Source organism: Plectropomus leopardus, chromosome 1 (genome assembly GCF_026936395.1).
Source record: "Plectropomus leopardus strain MGB_pleo_1.0 chromosome 1, ASM2693639v1, whole genome shotgun sequence".
Taxonomy (NCBI): domain Eukaryota; kingdom Metazoa; phylum Chordata; class Actinopteri; order Perciformes; family Serranidae; genus Plectropomus; species Plectropomus leopardus.
Window position 1 is genome coordinate 10,218,842 of NC_142176.1, and position 25,338 is coordinate 10,244,179.

At 38.1% G+C, this 25,338-nt stretch overlaps 2 protein-coding genes across 8 annotated transcripts in view; both read right to left on the bottom strand.

Annotated features, from left to right (window-relative positions):
* Positions 1–12,193, bottom strand: part of gramd2aa (GRAM domain containing 2Aa) — a 38,541-nt gene extending 26,348 nt beyond the window's left edge. For 3 of the 5 annotated variants that reach the window (XM_088075039.1, XM_088075046.1, XM_088075020.1), the window contains exons 1-2: positions 11,936–12,105; positions 180–284 (exon numbers count right to left, since the gene is read on the bottom strand). In XM_088075039.1, the coding sequence (XP_087931165.1) occupies positions 180–284; positions 11,936–12,075 (245 nt within the window). In that variant the 5' untranslated portion in view covers positions 12,076–12,105. Of the gene's footprint in view, positions 1–179; positions 285–8,047; positions 8,294–11,935 lie in introns of those variants that run through there. The other 2 variants (XM_088075025.1, XM_042491415.2) reach the window with 2 other exon arrangements.
* Positions 12,194–16,880: 4,687 nt separating this feature from the next.
* Positions 16,881–25,338, bottom strand: part of znf609b (zinc finger protein 609b) — a 111,347-nt gene continuing 102,889 nt past the window's right edge. For 2 of the 3 annotated variants that reach the window (XM_042491447.2, XM_042491438.2), the window contains exons 7-9: positions 24,242–24,625; positions 22,891–22,969; positions 16,881–20,830 (exon numbers count right to left, since the gene is read on the bottom strand). In XM_042491447.2, the coding sequence (XP_042347381.1) occupies positions 22,896–22,969; positions 24,242–24,625 (458 nt within the window). In that variant the 3' untranslated portion in view covers positions 16,881–20,830; positions 22,891–22,895. The remainder of the gene's footprint in view (positions 20,831–22,890; positions 22,970–24,241; positions 24,626–25,338) is intronic. The other variant, XM_042491455.2, reaches the window with a different exon arrangement.

Below are 25,338 nucleotides of genomic sequence, written 5' to 3' on the forward strand. Positions count from 1 at the left end.
AAAATAATTCTTTTGTAAATCTCTTTTTGTGGATATTTAACATCAAATAAAGCGGAAATAAAAGCACAAAATAAGTGCTATGAAAATAAATCTCCTGGGGCTGTAACCCATGACCATGCACAGGATGCAGATGGTGTGTGGGAAAGAGATGCAAGTGTTTGTGTGTGTGTGAGATTTGCCTGAAGTGGCCGTGTGTGTCATCGTCCTTGGAGTGGTCCAGGTCCTGCGTGGAGAGCAGGCCTGTTTCTTCGTTCTGCTCCTGCTGCTCAGTCATGCTCCTGGCCCTAAACACACAAACACACAGCTCTGTGTTAACAGCAGGCACCTCTCTGCTGGACCATCATGTACAGTTATAAAATTTTTTTTAAAAAAAGTTTGTTTTTGACTCCAGTTTGGCTTCAAAGTGAGAGCTAACACAAAAACAGTTTATGGGGCAAACAAGTGGACTCTGTCTTCAAAATCAACACAGCTGTGATGTAACATTCAAAGTCTGATTCTGCTGGTTTACACTACATTAATAATCTCCACTCAGCAGAAATAAAGCTGTGCTCTTGTGCTTGTGTAAACAGGGTCAGTGTCTGCTCTTACCCAGATGTCTACAAAAAATAGAGCACCTCTGAGGTTGTGCAGATGGCTGACCCGATGTACTGCTGCACGCTGACTCAAACATTTTTTAAAATATACTTTGAAACTTTGCAGCACCAAATGTCTCTTGAAATAAACTGTGACTTATATCATAAAGAGGGTGAAACAAAATATATGCCATAAGTTGTTTTAAGGTGGGATGTTTTCAAGGATTTCTTCCTCCTGTGGGTGTTGAGAGACAACATGTAAAGCAAAGCATGATACACACACTACCATGAAAACACCAAAGAATAATTCAGCTGAAACTCTGACAGGACCAAATCCCAGCTTCATGTTTACTGTGATGGACTATGTAGTTTGGGTCATTTTAAGGGCTTTTTAAAGATGTTTTGCATAGGCTACTTTGAAAAAGATGGCAGCAAATGACTTGACTCAAAATAAGCCTTCCAGTCCTGACAATCACACTACAATAGAAATCTAGATCACTCAATCTTTTTTGCCCGACGTACCCCCGCAGTCCTACCAGATGAGGTTAGCAGAGCGCTAAACTGATAGTCTGTCACTCGGCTGGTCAAAGTTAGCCGCTCAGCTGCACTCAGCAGCTTAAGTCTCTAAGGTGTTTGCTCCATGGGCCCCATAATGTGGAGCCACAGCCAATACTGTATCCACTATTCTTTATACATCCATGTTGTAGCCGCAGAATGACTGTAACGTAAAAAAGGGGCACTTTCTACCATGATAAATAAGCAATAAAAGCTTCTTAATGCAACCAGACATGTTTCAGCAGAAATATGATGTGACATCTGATCTTGATCTGAAATTGGGGAGAAATAAATCCTTATTTCACCAATTTGATGTTAAAAAACAAAAAGAAAATAAACAAACAAACAAAAAAAAACCCACAACATGCCTATTCCTAACAGTCTCTCTCTGCCGTTACTGGCCACCGGCTGTTTACAGTCCTGTAATTTATCCCTCCACTACTAGTTGTCGCTGTGTCTTTCAGATTAGCTGCCTGTTCCACCAGACCAGAGGCTGAGCTCTGGTGGTGCGTGCTGTGCACTACATGAGATTAGTTTAACAGAAAGAGGAGCGCCTGTATTTATGACAGTATTGAAAAACATACCTTTGGGATTTGTACTCTGGTATACCATAATACTGTGATACCACCCAAATTCTGAAAGCTTAGGTTTTTGCTCACAGGAATTACTTTGACTTACAAATGACTTTTAACACTTTAATAGTGTTAAAGGGAAAACACAAAAGGTCCTCTTTAACACTATTAAACACTTTTTTAGTCTTTATAAAAACTGTCAGTGATAAAGCCACAAATACTACTTTTATCCATTACCTTTAAAAGCTGGTGTTATCTTGAAATGTTTTGCAGTGTTGTTACAAAACAGCACAAGCAATGGAAACCTCTAACAGTCTATTATGTTTCTTGCTCTCATCTGCACATCCACCCCCACCTGCCCTGTGCCATGTTTCCTCTGGGAGAGGGGAAGTCGTTACCACCTGCCCTGATATAATTACAGGTGCTGATGGAAAGAGGCTCCTGCATGCAGTTTTCACTGTTGTATTATCTCTAATTGGCCAGAAGCTCCACGTCAGCCACTGACCTGTTCAAACAACAAAGGCCTCCTGCTCCTGGAGATTTTTATGTCTGACTGGTCATCTGTGATCACAGAGGGCTGAGTGGGAGGTGAGGGGGCTGCTGTAACAGATAAGGAAAGGGTTTGCGGGGTCTTTTCACCTTAAGCCGGAGGTTAAGGGATTCAGGAGGGTATGTGAGCCCAGACGGAGGCCTGAGGGCAAACTGCAGCTTTGTGCTGCTGTTTCAGTTCACTTAATGCTCAAAGGGGCTGATTGTAGTTGTACTCAGCTTTCTTTACAAGGAAATGTAGCATTTTAATCAGATTCTCTGGATCAGTAGCTGAGGGCATGGAGAATATTTAAGCAAATATTTTTCTAAGAAGACAAGACAAAATTACTGAAAGATGCATTGTTACATATTTCAACCAAAGATCTCTCTTGGTCAACTGGTGCAAATCAAACCATCTTCAGCGACAGAAAATCCTCTGTTAGTGGACTGGATTCACTTTGTTGAATATATTTTCTTAAATAAACAAGGAGTAACAGTATACAAGAAACTAAGTTATGTATTTGAAATACAAAAATATTGAAATGAAATTGATTATTTGAAGGGATTACTTTATATGTTTTGTTTTATTTACTCTAACAATGGGCCCTTACTGAGTTTCGGTTTGACTATATTGAATTTATTAACTGGCCACAAGTGACGAAGCACTGCGTTATTGAGCTCAATTTTGTTGGACACCCTGTTTGTATTTATACCTGATGCTCGCTTTGAAAGCTCCTGAATAGATGGAGAATGACTGATTCATGGAGTTCAAATAAAGAGTTATATACACAACACCTCCTCATTTCACTACAAAAACCCAAATAAGGGGGCAGGTCGTTAGAGGGAATTCATCAGGTAGCTGAACGTTTCTGATAAATGACTGTCCCTAATAACAACCTACTTGCTGTTGGCTATGATGTATATTGTTTCCAATAAATATCACAGTAAAACTTCGCTTTGAAAATTACAAATATAGAAGATACTCATCTTGAGTGCTCAAACGCACAGCTGTTAGGTATCCTACATGGTTTGTGGTTTGTTATTTAACAGATTCATTGAGGACAGAGAACAATGCTCGCTTGCAGTTAGGACAAAGTATAAATTAATATGAGGCATGCATTTCCCATAACAGAATAATAAACTGTGCACAGTGCACCTGCTACACAACAATTGCTGAGGAGACGCACAGAAGGACACTGTCATGGGTTACTGGCACTGAAACCCAGACAAATGAGCTCAGACAGATGAATTGAAGTATGATAAAAGTAAAGCAAATGATGTGGAATACGTTACATAATTTCCATATTCTAATGAAAACTAAACAAATCACAGTTTAGTGCATGTATTCAGTATAATTTGTGGTGGAATAAAGTTAAACGTTACTCTTCCATTACTTTAAAAAGTCAACAATTTCTTAAATATAGTGAAATTAAACTTAGAGAAAGCTGTTTTTCTGCAATGTAATTGTGTTCTGCCTCAACCCCTTTTTTTCTTGTTACACATGGGAAGTTGCGCTTTATGTAGCATTGCATTTTTATTTTTCTTTATTGATTTGCTGCCTTTTTTCTTAAGCACACTATGAGTCTGACATTAATTTCCTATGTCCCAGAACACTATTGATTAAGTTTCACATGAAAACCAGCTTGCAGACATGTGACACTTGGACAGTTAACCACCATATTTTTAGTATCAGTGTAGAGAAAAAAGACCTTATAACCCTTTACCTGACAGCTGGGAATTTCTTTGACACCGCACTGTGTCCGCTGTGTCTCATGGCACATGAAACAGACGTTGGATTGCTCTGTAGTGACCTCATTCATAAAATGTTTGCTTGCAGCAAAATAAACTTATGAAACACATACTGACCCTGGTCACAGTCATCCGCACAAAAATCCCTGGGATAAACTTTGTACGACAGGAAATTTTTTATTTGCCTTGGAGGTGTTTTAGGCTTTGCTTTTATTAGTGCCAGTTTCTGGGAAGTGGAATTAAACAAAATGATCACAATAAACAACAAACGTTGCTTCCTCTACAGCACAACCGGTGATATCTGCTCTGTCAGTGTTATTGTCTACACTTGAAACTGTCAAGTTTTATTGTTCATGTTGGCCAGGACCATGAGGCAGAGACAGAATATACCACACTGACCAGTTTCTAGGGTAAATAATCAATGAGATGCATCAATGTCAAACTACTGCTGCAAAAACACAAAAAAAAGGCTGCAAGAAGCGATGACCTCCCCTGCAGTATGAATGGATAAACAGTCCAATTTGCAGGTTGATCTTATTTGATACTGAATCATTAAGCATACTGTTAAAACACTACGTCTTATTCCCTTATTTGATCTGAAAGCTACCAATGTAACCTTGTTTCTGTAGAGATCAGATTTTTGAGGGGCATTGGATTCACCCATTTTGCCCGTTGGTAATGTAACTCGCTGGACAGTCAGTTATTGTATGGTTATGTCGAGCACAGCATTTATTCTTATTTATTTACAAGCTCTTCTGCAAAAGTTCTCCTCCTATCATTCAACCATGCTATCGAGGACTGTTGATAGCCATCGTACTCGTTCCCAGTCCTTGCTCACCCTGCAGGTGCCAAAAATGGGGAAAGAACAGCCTTTTACTGCTGTGCCCCACATACTTGGAATATGCTTCAGCAAAATTTTAAGCTGTCCTGATTGATCACACTGAGAGTATTCAGAGGTTTAGTTTGTTATCTTACTGATTGTGACTGTCAGTGTTTTTAGACTTGTTTATTTTTATGTGTTTATGTATTATGAAAGGTTTGTATTTTTCTGCTTTGATTATTGTTTGTTGTATGTACTTCGGCACCACTGAAAATGAGGGTTCACCCTCAGTGTATTTTCCGAGGCTTTAAATAAAATAAATGAATGAATGAATGTAGGGTTTGACTATAGCGAGGGAGGTGTAAAGGAGAAGTTCCAATAACTACTCTGTACACTAGAGCTGTGCTATATGACCAAAAATATGGTCAGACGACAAAAAACGTCTAGTGTTTCACAATATGCTATATCGTTTATTTCGTTTACGTCATCTAAACTGCTGCGTCTGTCCACATGGCCGAGGGGGCGACTACACGATGCACAGGACCAAAACAAACATGGAGGAGCTGGAAAGCGAAACTAAACTGTCCTATAAAAGTACTTTATTTTACTATATACTTTAGTTTATTTTACAATATAACTATATTCAACTGATATTGGTTTTTCTGGGCTGATACCTATACCAAGTAAATAATGAGACAGATAACCAATATTTGGATATGCATTTACAATAAATAAGAAAATAAAATTTAAAAATTCTGGTGAAATTTAGAATTTGGAATATACCAACCTGTGTTTAAATGCCTTTATCAAATGTTTAATCAAAACTGAAACTTTCACCATCATAAACAGGAGGAAATATTCAGAGAAAATTTAAACAATTTGTTTTTAAAAAATAGCTCCCTGAAGTTTTGATGCTGAATCTTTCATTGTACTTTTTCATTAAATCAATTTTATCAACGATCCTTAGGATCAAATGCTGACACAGATAATAATATTGGAGCTGATAATCTGTTGACCCCTAATTATAACAGCATTTATGCAACTTTATTTTTTGGCAACAGCTACCTAATTTGTAACTATATTTCATTTTATAATTATGTATTTCAGCAGTTTACATTAGTTTAGAGATTTCAAAATATCTCAATAAATATCATGTATCGCGGTATAGCCTAAAAATATCATGATATTATCCTAAAGCCATATCGTCCAGGCCTACTGCGCAGTAACACCAGAGAGCTGAAACAGAGCGCCACTGTAGCAGAAGAAGTGGAGAGATGTGGAAAACGTAAAGCCTTACTCTTTCTAAATAAACAGGAATGTTACTAAATCTGCTTTTCAGTGGCAGCAACTCTAAAAACACAGCGGACACATTTTTACCTATAGCAACACTGTTTTCTCCAAGACAGTACACAAGACAGACCATATTGACACCGTCATTGTCTTCCAGAACGAACAGGTAAACAGTAACTTCCTAAGGTCCCAATAAACGACAAATGAGCCACCGTCCTCCTGCTCTTCTGCTGGATCTTCGGCCTCCACCTCTCCTCCTCCTTTTTTTGTCACAGGAGACAAACATTTTGTGGCGTCACAAGACGTCCTCCAATCCAATAAACTGTAATCTTGTTAAGGTTGCTAGCCACTGAGATTGTTGCCTAAGAATCGCTGCACTCTCTGCCTCCGCTCGCTCTTTTCCCTGCAGCTCTGTGCCACCAAGATGTCGCCAACCAACGGATTTCCCAAGATTTGCCAAGTGCTGTGCCGAATAAATAACTTAAAATAAACACTTATGAATGTAAAACTTCTTTCCTTTACAGGGTTGTTAAGAAAGGAGACTCCTCAGCAGCACAGCTTTGTGAGCACTGTTGTGTGATTTGTTTACAGTGGGTGTGTAGAAGCAAAGGTTTAAATCGTTTGAAAAGGCGAGGACGGGTTTCTCCTTTTATTAGAGAAAATTTAAGTTGTCTGCAGCCTTATGGCCAGTTCACACAGGTTTCTTTCATGTGTGGGTTAAAACTCAGACAAACAGTGCGCTTACAAAAAATAAAGAAATACAAAATAAATACAAAAAGGGAAACTACGATTACGCCCACTCTAAGACCTTTTGCCACAGTTTTGTCGCATCTCTTGGCATAATTAAGACTTTTCCCCTATAGTGCCAGTTTTCCCTGGACTTTTTTTTGTCCCCTATTGTAATGCATAATTTAATTTGGTCTTCTGGTTTTTGATAGACACATAAAGTCTATGAAGCAGCAACAGAAGCACAGCCTTTGGACTCTGCACTCTGCACTGCTTGAGACCGCCTGAAATAACGTCTCCATTGTGCAAGCACCTCAAAACAGCCTTTGATGACAGAAGTGTGCTTTTAAGACGCCACAAGGCTCCCAATGTTCCTCTTACTCATGTTTACATGGAGCACAATAATTAACCTAATGTCAGTGAGAAACTCAAAAGGGATTTTATGCAGGAAAATGTTTGTAAAACAGCCAATTTCATGTAAAGTGTTTGTGTCGTCTCATAATAAGACCAAAGTAATTTTTCCATGTTTTTTTTTTAACAATAACACTTTTTTTTAGGCAGTAGCAGATATTCCTAAACTCCTGAACCTCTTAATATATGTAACAGACGGATGTAAATAAAGGCCTGTTTTAACTGTCAAAAAGTCATTACATTTACTCACATTTTCCACTTTATATGACTAAGATAAATATGACTACAAACATATTGTGATCCTAAATGTGATGTGATCCTAATATGTACAATATGTACATCTATAGCACTTGCCTCTTAAAAAAGGCTGCCTTATATTGTTTCTTAAAAACAAAAAAAGGGTATAAAATAAAATAATTTTTCAAAAGAAAAAAGCTGTAAAAGTTGTAAAGAGAAATCAGGTTACGAAACGGAACAGAAGCAATTATTCAAAATAAAAGCGGAAATGCTTTAGTTTGGGACTCCACACTCAGTCTAGAGTCTACAGTGAATAAAGTGCAATACATGGTGAATAATGTTGAATAATAATTCAAATATGAGAATGAAAAAGGTAACGGGAGAAGCTGCACTTCTATTCAGGTAAATTAATGTTAATTATTGACAAATTACCCACTGCATTGATGACACCAGTATGAACGGTAGTCATTTAAATATATTACAAGACATCACTACCCCCAATAAAATCATATTTATAACACTCGTGTCAAATAACAGGTTACAGTTGCTCCTTTGTGCTTTTATTTTGAAATCTATGTCGCTCCTACCTGTTGCTTCACAAACTGCAGCGACTTTTCCCGCCGAGTTGTCGCCTTTTAGCTCCAACAAACTCCTCCTGACTGCACCTCATGTCTCAGTCAAAACATTTTCTCCTCTTTAACCGCGAAAAGCTGACAAAAACACCCGGGTTAGGGCTCGAGAAGTCCCGACAGGAGAGCGCGGCGGTGCCGGAGCTGTGACCTCCTCGGGGTTGTGTCCTCCTGTGAGAGGTGGGCTGGATTACCTTCAGCCGCGGCTGTTTGCGCACCGCCGGGATTAAACTGGGAGACTTTCTTCCCACGCGCTCCCGGAATAACTTCACGGCTGCTCATTAATTAGGGGACACTGGGGCCGGTAGCGACACTTTCAGCATTTCTCTCACTGACTATTTGGACTACAGCAACCGAATTTGAATTTATATATATTACCTTAAATCTGTCTGCTATTTACCCATGGCATTTTAACATGATTAGATGTGACGTATCGTTCAAAATATGCATTTGAATGAAAGAAGTCAGATGTTGCAGCTTCCCTGGAGACAGTTGCAGCATGTAAAGAAACAAATTTTGTTAATTAATTTTTTGTATTTTTTCTCAGTAAGAACAAAATGCTAAAAATGTGCATTGTTGTACAATATTATCAAAATATCTTTTATTTGTACAATAATAATGTAATATAAATATTGTTATTTTAATGTTACAGTATTTATACAATTATTTTTATTACATCTACAATAACTATAATACTGTTATTGCAATATTTTTCATTGTGGGATGTATATATATAAATATATATGCACACACACACACTATGTTTAGGCATTATTCGCACCTAAAAAGGACAAAAATATTGATTTCAAGCCAGCTCAGACTAAAGTATGTCATGGGAGGCCATTGTTTACAGTGATTTTACAACAGTTTAGGGGCATCATCAGGTACAACACAGAGCGTGAAACCTAAAACTTCAACAGCTCTTCAGTTTCTCTCTTGTTAATTTCAGCTTCTTTCCTTTTTATCTTCCTCCTGTCTGTCTCTTTCAACCACTTATCCACACTTATCCAAACCAGTGAATCAAAATTCACATCAAATTCTGAAAATGTGAAACCACAACTGGAATATGATTTATGTAAGCAGTATTTTAATCAGGAGAGCTGATTTTAACAACTTTATATAATAATATGTGGTTTGATTTATAAGAACGCACTTTTTTTTAGGCAGATCCTGTGTTTTCACATATTATATATATATATATATAAACAAAAGCCACTTTCCAACCAGTCATGAGAGAGATCAGGCTCTCAGGTTCAAGAAATGCCACAAAAATATCTAAACAACAAAAAAGACAGAGGCGCTTTCCTCTTTTCAGGGATGCTGCCATTCACTCCTCAGTCCTGGAAAATATTCTGACTCCTACTGTAATGGATGTAAACTGTCTTGTGAGGACAAAAGGTAACGCCTGCATACTTACTACATGCAACACGAGTTTATTCAAAACAACGTTTTGATCCCACTTCGGTCTTCGTTAGGTCAAATGTTTGAAAAAATGAAACCACACTTATATTTATACATAATGCACACCGGTAGGCTGATGAGCTTTATGGTTGCAGGTGTGGTTCACCGTCTGAAACATTCAAACATTTAAACAAAATAAAAATTAAAAAAGTGATGTCAAGGCCATATTATAGAACAGCAGTCTCAGTCAATAAAAACATTACATCAAAAATGTAATGTAGCTTTATATCACTATACATATTTTTATCAAAAACCTTATTAAAATCATCATAAGTCAACTACCTTCAAAATTGTATTAAATCGGGGTTGAGGGAGAAAACTCCCAATATTAACAAAAACTTGTAAAAAGCAGAACATATCGAGCTCCAATACAGGAAAAATGTTTTAGTTCAGGGTCCAATGAAGGGTAAAAATAGTAAAAATCTCAATGAGGAGAGCCACACACTTATTATATTAACAAAAAACCTTCTTATATAAATAAATTTGCACTTTCAGTGTGTCAAACTCTCCAAGAAATACATACAATTATAACAAAAAACAATAAACACAGATAAAGCCCTAAAAAGAACATAATAATTTGATTTAGAGGAAATGTTTAATCTCCTGTTCTTGATTTAAACCTCTGGGTGTCAAAGTTTGGAGGGTGAAGATGTAGAAACTCTCTCTGAAGCAGGAGAGTATTTAAATCTCGTCCTCTTGGAGACCTAACGTGCTCAGTGCCAATATATCTGAGGGAGGCCACAGAGTCATTAACCTCCCTGAAATGTGCCGCCACCGTGCTACGCCGATCCTCCAGGTGCAGCTCCTACGTTCTGCTATCCTGGTTTTTAGGGCTCTTTGTGTTTTTCTCACATATGCTCGACCACATGGACATTTTATTAAGTAAATTACTTTTTTTGTGCAGCAGGATATGGTGCCTTTTATTTTTAGGGTTTTTTTTGCTGTGTATGAAGTACACTTGTATGTAAAATTGTGATTGTACACTATTTTGGGTTGATCCTTAAATTCATTTTGTAGAATCTGAAGATCAGCAGTCAAATGTGCCAATTTATAATCGTTTCAAAATCTTTACCCAGAGCTGAGTATTTTTAAAAGTACCTGGGAGCGTTGCTTTGTGGAGGTTTTTCTTTTTTTTTTTTCTCTTCCTGTGTCACTGTGCTGAATCTGTCTCGTGCGGCTTTTACCAAGTTTCTCTGATAACCCTTTCCCTTAAATCTATATTGTAATTCGTCTTTTTGTCATAATCTGTTTTATGCAGATTCTTTTGATTCGACTTTTGAGGTTTTTTTTAGTCAGATAAGGTTCACAATGTCAACTAGCAGCACCTGTAGTTTCAATTATCAGTAAATCCAAACTGCAGGAGTCACAAACTGCAAAAATATTAATTATATATTAAAAAGATGAAGTCTGGAAAATTGTGATAAAGTATTTCAAAACGCCTTTGCGATGGCAATTTAATCTCCTCACTTAGTTTTCATTTGTCATTTATAAATATCATATCACAGTACAGTTACTCAGGAGACCTCAGAGAAAAATATCTTCTATTATTTCTCTTATTTTTATTATACATTTTTGAAATTATAGTATTGATTTTATTTTATTTATATTTAAAGGGAATTTTGTATCATTTCTCTTTTTATTTTTTGGGATATTCTAGATGAAAATCTGACACTGAATGTAAAAGTAATAGCAATTTTTAAAAAGTCTGGAAATTGTGATAAAATATTTCAAGCTCCCTTGGCAATGGCAATTTAATTCCTTCATTTAGCTGTCAGTTTTAAATTGTGATTCATGTTATTATTCAAGACTAATATTGCAAATATCCAAAGTGCTACTGTAAAAAACAAAAAACAAAAAATCAATTAGCTGACTTCACAGTAAAATATATCCTTGTACATTTCTGTATTAATATACGTATATATAGTGTAATATTTAGCATTTTTTATATTTAAATATCATTTTTCTAGATAAATACACGAAATGAATAAAAATCTGTTAATATAATTTCATTAACATTACATTTGGGCTGGCTTCCGAATAAAACATCTCCTTATATGTTTTTTGTCTATTTATGTTTCTTTCAGGCTACCCCTCATGTTCATGTATGCATTCTTTAATATTTAAGTGTTATTTTTCAGGTTGAGTAACCTGAACATAAAAAAAATAACAACAAACAAATAAAAAAACAGAAGGAACATCTTCCTGATGTTAAAGTCACTTCTCCACCCACATCCCATTGCTCCCAGTTTAAACATCTCCTGCTCTCTGATTGGTCCAGATGCCGTTAACCGAGCATCAGTGTCTTCACCTGTATTCACCTTGTCAGCGTAACTCAAGACAAACATGCTCAACACTCAGAGCACTTCCTGTGTGGCGTTCACTGACCTGGCTCTGCTGGCTGCTATCCTCTGACTGCAGTTACCATGAGGGTGGCGATACTGGGGGAGCTGGTAGTATCTGTCCTGGCCTGGGGCCTCGTCGGCGGGCAGGGCCTTAGGGCTGGCTGCGTAGATAGTGCATCCCATGAACACCTCCTGGAAGTCACCCTCAGTGTCCTACAGTGAGCAGAGAAGAGCCGTCCTGAAGGTATCCTTCCTGTGCGCGGCCTGTCCTGTCCTGATGCCAGCCAGCTGCTCTCTGCAGAAAGCCATTGGCTCAGCACATTGCTATCTTAACCCCTCCTTCCTTCCCTCTCTCTCTCTCTCTCCTCCTCCTCCTCCTCGTCCTCCTCCTCCTCCTCCCTCCGCCCAGCTGAGAGCATCGAGGATAATCAGATTTCACATTTACACTCAACAAAATCATCCCCAGCGTAATCGCTCCCTGTCACTGATGTTGCATTATGCTAATGCACAGAGCGCACTGTCAGTTCAGGAGCATTAGGGGCAGTTAAAAATATCCTGACTGACTGATGGGAGTGCATGCAGATAAAGTTTTTACAGTGTTGAAGTGATCTGCTGAAGAGACTGACAGCTGGTCAAACACGCTGCCAGAGGTTGCAACCAAATGTTCATTTTATTTTATTTCTTTCTATTACGGTAACTGTCTATTAATTGTAGGAAAGGAGAAAAAAATCGATACAGCATAGTATCACGATATTTAGTTTGGAAATATTGTATAGACACACAGATACCGAGTAATGACTTTTTTTTTTTTTAGATGATTTTTTCAGCTTATTCAGCTTTATAGGACAGGATGGACTTTAGAGTGAAAGGGGAGACAGAGGGCCGAGGCCAGACTCGAACCTGCAGCCGCTGCAGTGAGGACATAGTCTTTGTCCTTTGTACATGGGGTGCCCGCTCTAACAAGTGAGCCACTGGGCACCTCAGGTATTGATTTTTTATTATAAAAATAAAAATAAATATAATAAATAATTTTTTAAAAAATGCATCTGGATGGAGAAATTCACCGTCATTTTAATTACTTTCAAGACTTTTTACACTTTTTATTTTAAAAAAGTGGTCTGAAGTTTTAATTATAACAATAAAACATTTGTTTAACTACAAAAAACTTCTATTTTAATCCCTATAAGTGTCACTGAAACTGATTATTATCATAGTTTTGTAATACCACTGGAACCCTTACTTAAGATACAATAAGCTTTTTGTGGCCAACTAGAATAATAAAATCTATTGCTTTTCAGTCCACTATATAATTTTATCTTTAAAACTTACTTATTAGATAAAATAAATGTTACTAAATTTCTCCGAATGGGGCGTACATTTGCAGTTTAAACTGGGATAAATTCTACGATATGTTTTTGTAACTCTAATCAGCATATTACGAAACATTTAAAATTGCAGTACTATTGTATCATGAAGCAAGTATTGTGATAATATCGTATCATGGGGCCTCTGGTGATTTCCAGCTTTAATAAAATGTCATAAAATGTAAAAAAAAAAAAAAAAAAAATGCTCTGCACAGTTTTACAGATCTTAGGGCTAAATAATTAAAATATTATCAGTTTGGGGTAATCAAAAGTCACACACTTACAATAAAAAAAACAACAATCTATAAACTACTTACAGATTATTCAAGTTACATTTTCTCCTCTTCCTACAGCTGGAACAACATCCTGCTGCAATGCATGTGTTAAAATCTGATTTAACGGTTGTCTTTAGAGCTTTCTGACCTCTTGTACTGCCATGGTGTGCTATTCCACCACTCTGCAGGTGGCGATGTGACGCCATCATATGCACAGTGCAGTCAGGGAAGAAGCTAACTGCCAGCTCTTACTCATGGATGTAAACAAAACAGGAATTTAAAATACTTTTCAAAATTTAGCTTTCCAGATGCATTGTGGGGGAATTAAATGCAGCTGGCATATTTGTTAGACCTCAAGGAGACATGCAATAATTTCTGATGCATGTAAACATAACTTTGTATACAAAAAAACTCCCAGAGGGGTTTAACAGGAGCGCAGAGAAACTGTCCTCCATCAGCAGATGGATGTAAAAACAGACTCTGCACTGTGAAGTTAACAAGCAAAACATGTTTTTGAGGAGTGACTTGAAGAGATTAGCTGATTAGCAATTCTCCCTGCATCAAAAGACTAAACACTGACTCAAACTGAAGTCTTAAAACAGCTTTCAGTTTCACACAGATGCAGACAGATGTTTCTGTAACAGCAGCAGATGATTAAATGACATGAATATTGTGTTGAAACAAACCTGCACAGGTAGAGGAAGTCAGTCTGCAGTGAGACTCCCTGAAACAGGATAAAGAGTGACATTTGCTCCAGCTGAGTGGCCTCTTTAAAGACACTGCTCTCCTGTGGACAAAGGCCACAGTGCAGCTTCCATATTCTAACGTGCATTTATAGCATCAACATATTCGACTTCTGCAGCAAAGGGATATTTATTAAAGAATGCTGGAAACTAACATCCTGCACTTATAATGATATTTGACAATCTGATTTAATATCCACAACCCACTCTGAGATTAAACTGCCAAACTATTTCTTCTTAATCATTCACATTTATTTTTTATTTACACTTAACAGAAATATGGAATTTGCTCACATTTTTCACAGGTTTAAGTAAAACATCTACAAGACTTTCCTGACTTTCCTATGCACAAAAAAGGCTTATTTCTCTCAAGTTTTGGTCACAAATTTGTTAAAATCCATGTTAGAGGGGACTTCTCCTGTTCCAGGAAAAGCCACCCATCTGACAGGTGGGACATATTGTATGAAAATGCTGATTAACCCTTTGAAACCTGTGCAAATTAGCATTCTTTCAAAAACATTGGAGCAACTTAATAACAAATGGCCCAAAAATTAGCAAGAATTAAATAAGATGATAAAAGAAAATTACTGGAAAAAAGGGGAAAAAAATGTAAAAAAATAAACATACAAAAAAATAATCGATAATCGATAAGTGCCAAAACAAAATATTTTTCTCTTTTTTTTCCCTGTAATATTATTATAAATATATAATTAAGAGAATTGTAAATGTCATTTTCTGGACATTTTTTCTCCAATTCTTTAATTTCCATGTCACTTTTGTTTTTTTGTTGCAGTTTGTGGGATATTTCTTGTTGCTCATGTTTTTTATGTGTTGTGAAAAAAATCAAACCAATATTCTCAGGTTTCAGAGGTTAAGATGCTTGTTACTTGCATTACTCTAAAATGTGCACTTCGATCACACAACACATCGCCACATGTTTTGAGGGGGCGTGCCACTGGCGTGCTGACTGCAGGAATGTCCACCAGAGCTGTTGCCCTTGAACTGAATGTTTGTTTCACCACCACAACACGTCTCCAAAATTCTTTCTCAGAATTTGGCAGTACATCAATGTGGCCTCACAACCGCAGACCACATGTAACCAAACCACCTCCACATCCAGCATCTTCACCTGTGAGATCGTCTGAGAGCAGCTGCCTGAGCAGCTGATGCAACAATTGATTCACACGACTAAAGGGATTTCTGCACAAACTGTCAGAAACAGTCTCAGGGAAGCTCGTCTGCACGCTCATCATCCTCACCAGGGTCTTGGCCTGATCATAACTGGCCAACCTGTGGGACACTTCTTCAGGCTACCCCTAAAAAGAGTGTGCCGAGATTTTCTAACAGCATCTCTGATAATCCCTTGCATGCTCTGAAAGGAACATACCAGCTTCAGCCCTCCCACAGACAATTCAGAGTTCCTCCATTTAAGCACAACAGGCTGAAAAACTCAATACATCAGTCAGTGCTGTTGCTAAACCAAAATGTGTGTGCTGCTAGTTAAAATCTGAGGATATTGTTTGATGTGCAACATGGTCATGACTATTAGGTGTTGATGAGTATGTGCTGTTTGTGTGTGTGTGTGTGTGTGTGTGTGTGAACTCTGAGGATGCAAAATTAATTTCAGTGTAAACTCACAAAATTTTAGCGTCTTGTGGTACTTGAGCTGGCAATGACTCACCGTCGATGGCATCTGGCACTTTGGAGAACAGATGAATCCTGTGTGACCAAATAAATGCATAACTTTGCCCCAGTAATGTGAAATCCATGGTTAATTGTGTCCAATAAATGTCTTTTTTGCAAGAAAAAACTGCAAATTTTAGAATGTCCTTTCACGGTGCCCTTCCCAAAGCGCGCACGCACGCACACACGCACGCGCGCACACACACACACACACACACACACACACACACACACACACACACACCTGTGCACTAACGATGTTGTTTAATCCGCAGCTCATTGTGCTGCATCTGTCAGGTGGCTGGATTTCCTTGGAAAAGGAGAAGTGCTCACAAACATGGATTTAATGAATGTGTGACCAAAATTTAAGAGAAAAAAGTCTTTGCATGCTTAAAAACAGTCTTAGATCTTCAATTTTAACTTGTGAAAAATGTGAGCAAAAACCAAAAGTGTTGTGTTTAAATTTTACTGTGTAGATTGAAAAATAGCGCTACAGATAAGAGAGAAAACTGTGTTTTTGTTTTTGGTTGAACTGTCGCTTTATTAAGATGTTTTACGTGTATTCGTAAGTGATAAACAGAATAATATAATATTCTATAATAATATAACATTCTGCATAATGAGTGCTTTTAATACTTTTAATACATTTTTAAATACTTAAGTACTTTCACTCAAGCTGCTCAGATTCCCCGTCCATTTCCATGGACATACATTTTTTAGGATGTCTAGATCTAGAAGAAATGGGAGCAAAAACAAAAGTTTGGGATTTATATATTTGTTTCTAAAGTAAAATAAAATCTTCTGTAAAGTAAAATGTCCAAGGTCCAAGGTTGATGAATATTACTTTAAAGAGAAATCCTGCACAAAGTCCGTAGTTGAAATCAGATTAATTTAACAGCACCCACAGAGCAGCTCCCAGGACAGATTGTCTCATAAAAAGATTTATTTTTTTTTTCAGCCCAAATTTACAAAGGCAAGTTACAGAGTATTGTATAAAAAAGAACCATGATAATGTACACTTTACACAAACTCCTGAAGGGAGGGAGAAAAGGAGGAGAGGGTGAAGAGTTCTGAATTTCTCACACAGAAAGAAAATGAAGACATTGTAAACATCCTTGCAAGCACCAGAAACTGGTACTCTGGGTGGAGGAGGGGAGGCGGGCAGGGGAGTGGGTGTAGGGAGGGGTGGGGGTAGGGGGGGAGTTTTGTGTGACAGTAGGCGGGTCGGGAAAAGGACAAACGAGCAAGTGTCTCCGTGTTTTCACAGAAGAATGTTCAACTAGGCACCAATTGAGACAACTGCTGGCCAATAAATATACTCTTCACCATGAAACAAATACAGTCCTGCAAAATACAAGAGCCAAGCACTTTCCAATATGTTGATAGCAAACATTACTTTTCTGGCTTTTCATACACTTCAGTATATATGATTTTCACTGGGCTTCGCTTACTACTGAGATAACATTACTACTCTCAGAGAGAGAACAAATGCACTTGTCACAACCAATGTATGATAAAACTATATGTACTGTATGCAGTCTGCTGGTACTAAAACCCACCGACTTTTAATGACAACATCACAGCTGCCTAGATTACCCTTACAGATTAAGTACAAACACCACCACATTCAGCTTTTTCATGTCAGCCATTCTTCTTTAAAATGCGCAAAAAAGTCAAAAACATCTTCCGTGGGACGAGAAACTGGCAACATATTGACTGGGAATGTCCGAAAATGAAGAGCTGCAGTTTCATAACAAACATCCAACTTGAGATTAGATCAACTGGTGGATCACATACAGTATTTAATGAGGGGATAAAAACAACAACAATGGGGACATTAAAAGAGTAAAAATCAATGAAACAAATTTAATGACAACATGGTCAAAATTCAGAGGAACGTAAAGACTGTTAACAAACCACAAACCTTTAATAAGTCCCTCTCCGGAGCCAATTTTTCATTCATTTATTTGTCATTTATTTATGAATGAAACCACTACATCCAGCTCAGAGCAGAAAATGTGCTTTTTTTTCTCCCTCCACAACCATAAACAGGAGCCCTCAAATCAATGCAAATCGCATCTGGATAGAATTTCACTTACAACCCCTGAGGTATGAGAGAACTGTAATTTAAAGCCTAAGAGGGTCCTCTGGCAGAACAGGCCGCCATGACTGTTGCTTTTTGTGTAGATTTAATTTAGTGCTGCTCCGAGCTTTTCACTGGCTCACCCTTCTTCTTCATTCATTGTCTGCATCTGATCGGCTCCTGTTTGTAACAGCTGCTTTTCGCGGGTGAATTCACGCATTTTCTGTGTCAGTATGTTGACCTACCAGCACAGGCAGCAACTAAAAGAAAGAAGTTTGTATCAGATTCGTTGGCCAAGTTGATCCAGAACTAGCTGGTTGTGTAAGATGCATACTGTCCGAGATGGATGCGTGTTACAGTGAAGCCACACAAGCAAGCGAAGCACCAAGAGAAATTCTTTTTTGCCCTTCTGATAACAATTTTTTAAATTAAATTAAAGGAGCAGTGTGTAGGATTTAGCGGCATCTAGCGGGACTGCAACCCGCTGAAACTTCTCCCGTGTGCCAAAACTTGAATTTCTAGTTGGAATTCCTTCTGTGTTCAGGAGGATTCGACCGGGAGCCGAATTATCCGCAGAGGTCTTTCTGTTCAGAACAAACAGACAAGGTGATTAAAACTGCCAAAAACACTGAATGAAGCAGTTTCACGTTACAAAAAGTCAACGTTGTTCCGATGCAGTTCGGCTTGTCCCCACTGTCATGGGAAAACCTGGGAAATTTATGGAATTTCACAATCACATATTCTAAGCCTGGAAAAAGTATGGAATTAGTAAAAATCATTTAAAGTTTTGAAAAAAACACGGGCTTTTGTTGTATGCAGTGAAACGTGATGTAACATAACAGCAAATCTGTTTTCTGCTCCAATATTCACTGATGTTTTACCATCAAGTTTCTTAACTTTCTCCCTTCGTGTATGTCGGCTACCTGAATTATGTGAAGAGAGACTGAATTTGATATATCTGAAAAAGGCTGGTCCCTGAAAAATCGAGGAAAAGTTTTGAAATGTATTTGTTATTTGTTTATTATTTGTCCATGAAAATGTTTGGAGGCCTTTTCTTCCAATAACTCAAAATGCAGACGTTCAGGTTTCATGTTACAAAACAGCGTTTCTCTGATGCCGTTCACTACAGGCTGCTTATGGTGGCAGACGCAGCAACGGGAATATCCAGAACCAGTGTTTGGTTTGTCCATTCTGAGCTACTGTAGAAACAGCAATGCACAGCGAACTCTGTAGACACGGGCCCACTGTGAAAATATAAACAACTCATTCTCAGGGAAACAAAAACACAACTGTCATTATATTCAATTCTCCTCCAATATATCCGCCTAAATCCTCCACACTGGACCTTTAATCCGTCAGTTTTTGTTGAGTCACTGAAAAACACAGAAGATTTGGAGAGTGACTCAGAGGTCTGGAAGCAGTCTAACTGCACGCTGCATGTTGGGATGGACGTGAGATGTGAACAAAGCTTGTGACGTGCTGACAAAGTCGAGGCCAAGTGAATAAAAAATTCAGGAAAGTGCAGCAAGACATCCAAAGCCGGAGCAAAGAAGCAGCACATTAATGATCTGAGCACATAATGTTGAGCGCTGTGAAGGCTGAAAGCTATATAACAGTGACAGTTTTCAAACAGTTGCGTGCTGGGATAAATATAAACATTTATGCACATAAAAGTCTATATTACAGCAGAAAAGTACATGAGTGAAATTTCACATTGTTCACACAAAACAACTGACGAGCTGAAAGAAGCACAGTCTTACAGTAAAACCCCCCAAAATCCCAACAAAGAGGCCAAATGCAGTGATGACAGATGCCCCGTAAACCTGTCGCTTGCTCATGTGGCTTCACCGTTTTTGAGAGTAACGACAAACGTGACCCTTTGACTGCGAGGAAAAAACAGGACTCATACCAGCATCAGACACATTCAAGGATGAACACAATGATATGGAGCAGAAGTGAGAAAAAGAAAACATGAATAGTGTTTATTCTCCGTTGAGGTGTGTGCGGTCCCTTCGCAAAACAAAAAAAAAAAAAAAAAAAAAAAAAAGACGACATCATCCCTGAAACAAGAGCTGAGGGTTCAAAGAGGATGGGAATTGACAATGATGATGGAAAAATGAATAAAACTTCAGTCTCAGGCTCTCAAGTCTCTGAAGAAAGCAGCTGTTGCCATATTCCCTCTCCCCCATGAAATATAGCCAAACATTTGTCAAGTTAAGGATATACTGTTGTTTCGCGGCATACGAGAAGCCAAAGACGTAGAGTTGAAATCATTTCAATATGATTTTCTTTTCAGTCTTTTAATTTAGTTTGACTCCCCTTTCCCGTCAGCCACCCAGCTCATCAAAATCCCCTGCCAATTTCTTTCTGCGTGACGAAAAAACAATGCAGTCAAAGAAAGAAAACAACAACGACAACAACAACAAAAAAAGCTGTTCTGGCAGTCCAATAGTCTCTTTTTGCATTGTATTTGTTGACAGTGCAAAGACTAGATAATCAGCGGGTTGGTGTTTCCTCTGCGTGGTGAGGCAGAGTGATGGCTTTGAACCTGGGTTATTATCAGTCCTGTTACAGTCCAAGATTTGGAAAATTTTGGAGTTCATTTACGAGGGGAGGACAAAAAAAAGAAAAGAAGAAGACAATCTGCCGAGCCTCGGGGCAGAAGAACTAAAAATATAGATAGAAACACCATTCAACTGATGTCTAAAAGGTAACACGCGGGAGATTCTCCTCTCATGTGAGCCAGTCACATGAATCTTTGCAGGGTTGAGGTGTGACGGTCAGGTTTCCCTGTCAGAGATACAAAGGAGAGACTCGTTTAGTACATGATCATACAAATATTTACATGAAACAAAGAAACAATTAGGCAGGTTGCAGCTTAATAAATGCTTTACACACTTCTGTAACTCTTCTCTGTATGAGGCAGGCAGTGCTGTGTGTTAACTATGGTTCTAAGGTACTGTACTTTGACATTTTTGGCCACGTAATACTTCGACTTCACTGCATTTCAGACGGAATAAATGTACTTTTTAACTTTGTTTAATCTATTGAAGATTTAAATTTATCTTGTAGATTTAACAAAAAGCGTAAAAGATATCATCTTAAAAATATGATACATTTTTAGACACACAACTGTATGTAAAATAGATTTCTCCACTTTCACCAGCTACAATATTACACATTTAAAGCATGCATAACTGTGATACAGCAATACAAACCCTGATTCTAAAATAGTGGGGAGGTTGTGTGAAACATTATTGAAAACAGAATGCAATGATTTGTAAATCCTTTTCGCCCTATGTTCAGTTGATTACACTATAAAGACACAACATTTGATGTACAAACTGATAAAATTGATTGTTTTCTGTAAATAAATATTCATTCTGAGTTTGATGGTGGGCATGTTTACCACTTTTTTGCATCACCTTTCCTTTTAAAAACAGTATAAGCTCTTGAGAACTGAGGACGTGAATTGCTGAAGTTATATTTTTTTTCTCTATATTTGCAAACGCACCACCCAAAATCTTCTATATTTGAAGCCTGTCAGTGTGGAAGAATGGACCAAAATCCCATCTGAACACTGTGAGACATACTCATACAATAATTGTCTTGAAGCTAGCATTACAAAGACTTGTACTAAATACATTTAAGGTAGTGTGTCCAACGCTATTTTCCTCTGGCATTCCACTTTATTGCATGAATTTTTTACAGATCGAAATGCTTTGATTTCTTCACCAGTGAATTTTTATTGAGTTAATACCAACATCTGGTCTAAATTTCATGTGAATAGCTGCATTGGATATATGTTTGATGAAAAAGATTTTGGCATGTTGAAGACTTGTTTTCCCAACTAAATGTTGTGGGATTTGCAAATCATTGCATTCTGTTTAATGTTCTTTTTTACACACCGTCCTAACTTTTCTGGAGTTGGGGTTGCAAAGATATACAATAATGTAACGATGTGGAAGGGGCCATTCTGCATATTACGCTCTTCTTTTGATATTTTAATTAAATATGGCTGATGAAACTTGTGTAAACTTATCCTTCAGTAAAAGTTTTATTTAGTTTAGTTTATTTCTGAAGGGCCTAGCTGAAAGTCTAAAACAGTCCTGTAATAAATTGTACTTTCATCAAGATTAATGTTTTTTTAAACTACTTTTGAGAGGTGTTGATTCAACCTCATGATTATTTTGGAGGTTGTAGTTTGCTTTTTAACCGCTTTTAATTGTATTTACTAACTGTTTTTATTATTTTATCCACTCCATTTATATCAGTGAAGGTAAGCTGAATAATGGAAACACCTCTGTGTATATCTAAGTTCAACAAACCACTTAATCCAACACGATCATAAAGTTGAATCAACACATATTTTTCAAATGACTCAGGTTGTAATTTTAAAAACCTGCCACTGGATGTCAGTGCAGGCCACTCCGACTCAGCGTCTTGGCGGGCTCATTCCACGTCTCTATTATCAACACTGTGATCCACTTGTCCTCAGAGGACCTACTTAGGATGGATGAGCTGAGGGGCTCAATGCTGCACTGCATATTGTGCTGGATTGCAGCAGAGTGGTGAGGGCTTTGTCTGGCCACGATTTGTTTTTCTTCACAGGTTGCTGCCTCTGATTCCGCGACATAAATGTTGTTAGAAAACACTAAAGAGCAGGATGTTGTTTTCACTTCACATCAAATAAAGCAAAGACAAAGAAACAAACGGTTTTATCGTCTGAGCCAGTGCTCACCTAAATGTTTTAAACTAGAGCTGCATGTTATGTCTGCGACCTGCATTTCTTTTATGTTTCGTTTCCCTGTCAGTGTTTCAAGTGTCTCTCCAACTAAAGGGGGTCTTACCGTTCTCACCTCCGTGGTGGTGGGTAGAGGGAGGGGGTTGCTGCTTGTTGGCTGGCAACAATAGCTGATGAGGAGAGACCTATGGCGAGTTGGAAAATGTATGGCTATCAGTTATATTTCCTATTTAGATTCTGAATTTAAGTTTCTGATTGGTCATTTACGTACATTAAGTATTCTGGACTATGGGCTTTTAAAAATCTATATGACTGGCATTAATCTACTTTGCATATATAATACCTTATTAAGTATGTATATTAGAGTTGGGTCGATTTCCGGTTTTGCCGGTCTGGTCCGATGTACGTCGCTTAAACCGATTTAATTAAGCCAAAACCAGCATTTGTCATTATATCACAATCAGGCAGTTTCAAAAGTAGCCTACTACAGCGCTAAATCCAACTCAAATTGCATTAATACTAAACAATATGAGAGTATTAATATATCATGTTTGTAAACTTACTAACGGAACAACTAGTGTCCTGTATATAAAAGAGAGGGGGAGGGGGAGAGAGGGCAGCCATGCTGTGTTTGTTTACTTTTTGGGCTGATGAGTAGAGCAGAGTTTTTATCTTCAAAAGACTAAAACGGTGCCAATATGGCAACATTTTGGATTTCAAGCCAAAACAAGAGCTATCCTTACTGACTGCGAGCGATGTTGTGAGCTGAACTTTCATTGGATGCTGTGTTGTTATTCCTGCTGCTCGCTTTGAAAGAGCTGTAGTGGAAAAGGACCAGCTGATTCATGAAGTTGAAATAAAGGATTACTCATACTAAACCTTTGTTTCACTACAAAAACCTAAACACAGTGTCAGCTGGCTGGAGGGTGATTGCCAGGAAGCTGAACTTTTCTGCTACCTTAAATGATTATCCCTAATAACAAGCTGACATTAGGCTACTTGCTGTAGGCTATACTGTCATTATTATTAAATATCACAATATAAAACTTGTGTTTTCTGATCTAAAAAGTAAAAATACAAATGTAGGAGGATAACAAGTAGAATGCTCACCCATCTTTAAAGTGTTTACATCTCTGGTCTGATCTCGAGTGCACAGCTGATAGCTACGTGGTTTGTTTACATTAAGTAACAGAGGTGCATATTTAATAGAATAAGTGGCGGACAGAGAGCTCGAGTGTTACACAATGCTACATGATAGTAAGACACTTGCTTTCTGTTGGGACATGGTTTCACTATGTTTCACTCAGCATTGACTGCTGAGGCAAGTGGGTCATGTGGTCAAATTTGGTAAACTCGTTAAAAAATTTTAACACCGGCCCAACCCTAATGTATATAACATTTAGTGTTGTCAGTCCACTATCAAGTAGCAAAAAAGGGACAACTGAGGAGTGACTGACCTGTGGCGTAGGACAGGTCATATTGCCCTGAGAGCAGGGGGTATCCCAGGTGGTGGTGAGAGGGCATGATGCGCTGGGAGGGCGAGGAGCGTGGTCGGTCCACGTCTCTTTCTCTCTCCCTCTCGCGTTCCCTTTCCCGCTCTCTGTCTCCACCGGCTCCTCTGTCCTGCTCCCGCTCCCTCTCATGGGGTGGCTTGTCAGCTACTGTCGGGGATTTGCTCTTGTACTGGCTGGCGTGCTGATGCAGGATATCCAGGGCTTTGGAGTCCGCTGCTGTTTTGGTGACGGTAGGGCTGGCGCGAGATTTGTCGCTGCCTTCCTCACCTCCTCCGGCTATTTTACTGCCGTACGGAGAAAACGGATAGCCTCCGGGAAGGTATGAGCCTAAGAGTGATGGAGAATATTGATGGTTTAAAATCAGGTTTGTGTGGAATATAAATGTGACAACAGATGATTGATTATTCTTCATTAATGGTCACATCAATCAAGCTGAATAGTCAACACAATTGATTTCAGGTCAACAATCAGTCCATTTAGACTTCTGGACAGAATGTCACATCGTCCAATTAATAGGACATCATCCAGTATAGACATTTAAGAGTTTAGTGCCAGCAGATTTTCTCTACATGGGATCATTTTGATCCAGAAAATGAAAACACAGACTGTAAGTCTTACAATATGGTTGACTATATTGGGTAGAAATGTAATGTTTTCGTCTCATTTACAAAAGAACAGAAGCTTAAAGGTATCTTCTGTATTTTTCAGCCCAGTCTCGTGTTTTTGAGTCAAAGTGACTAATGGGGACTAGGGTATAACAATAACCATTTCTCGGCTCTTCTGGTTAAACAAAAAGGATCTAACTGTTGAACGTAAAGGTCTATCTCTGTAAGATCCTCTCCACAATGTTAGTGTATAAGAATAACAATACACTACTACTACTACAATACAACTTTTACTTGACATAAATCGACAGCACCAAATGCCCTCAGTGGTTACACTGCAACTTGTTTTGCCGCTGCTGGTTGCAGCTTTCTAGCTTAATACTCGACCACTTTCAAAAATTGTTGTTCCCATTAGTCACAAGACACAAAAACATG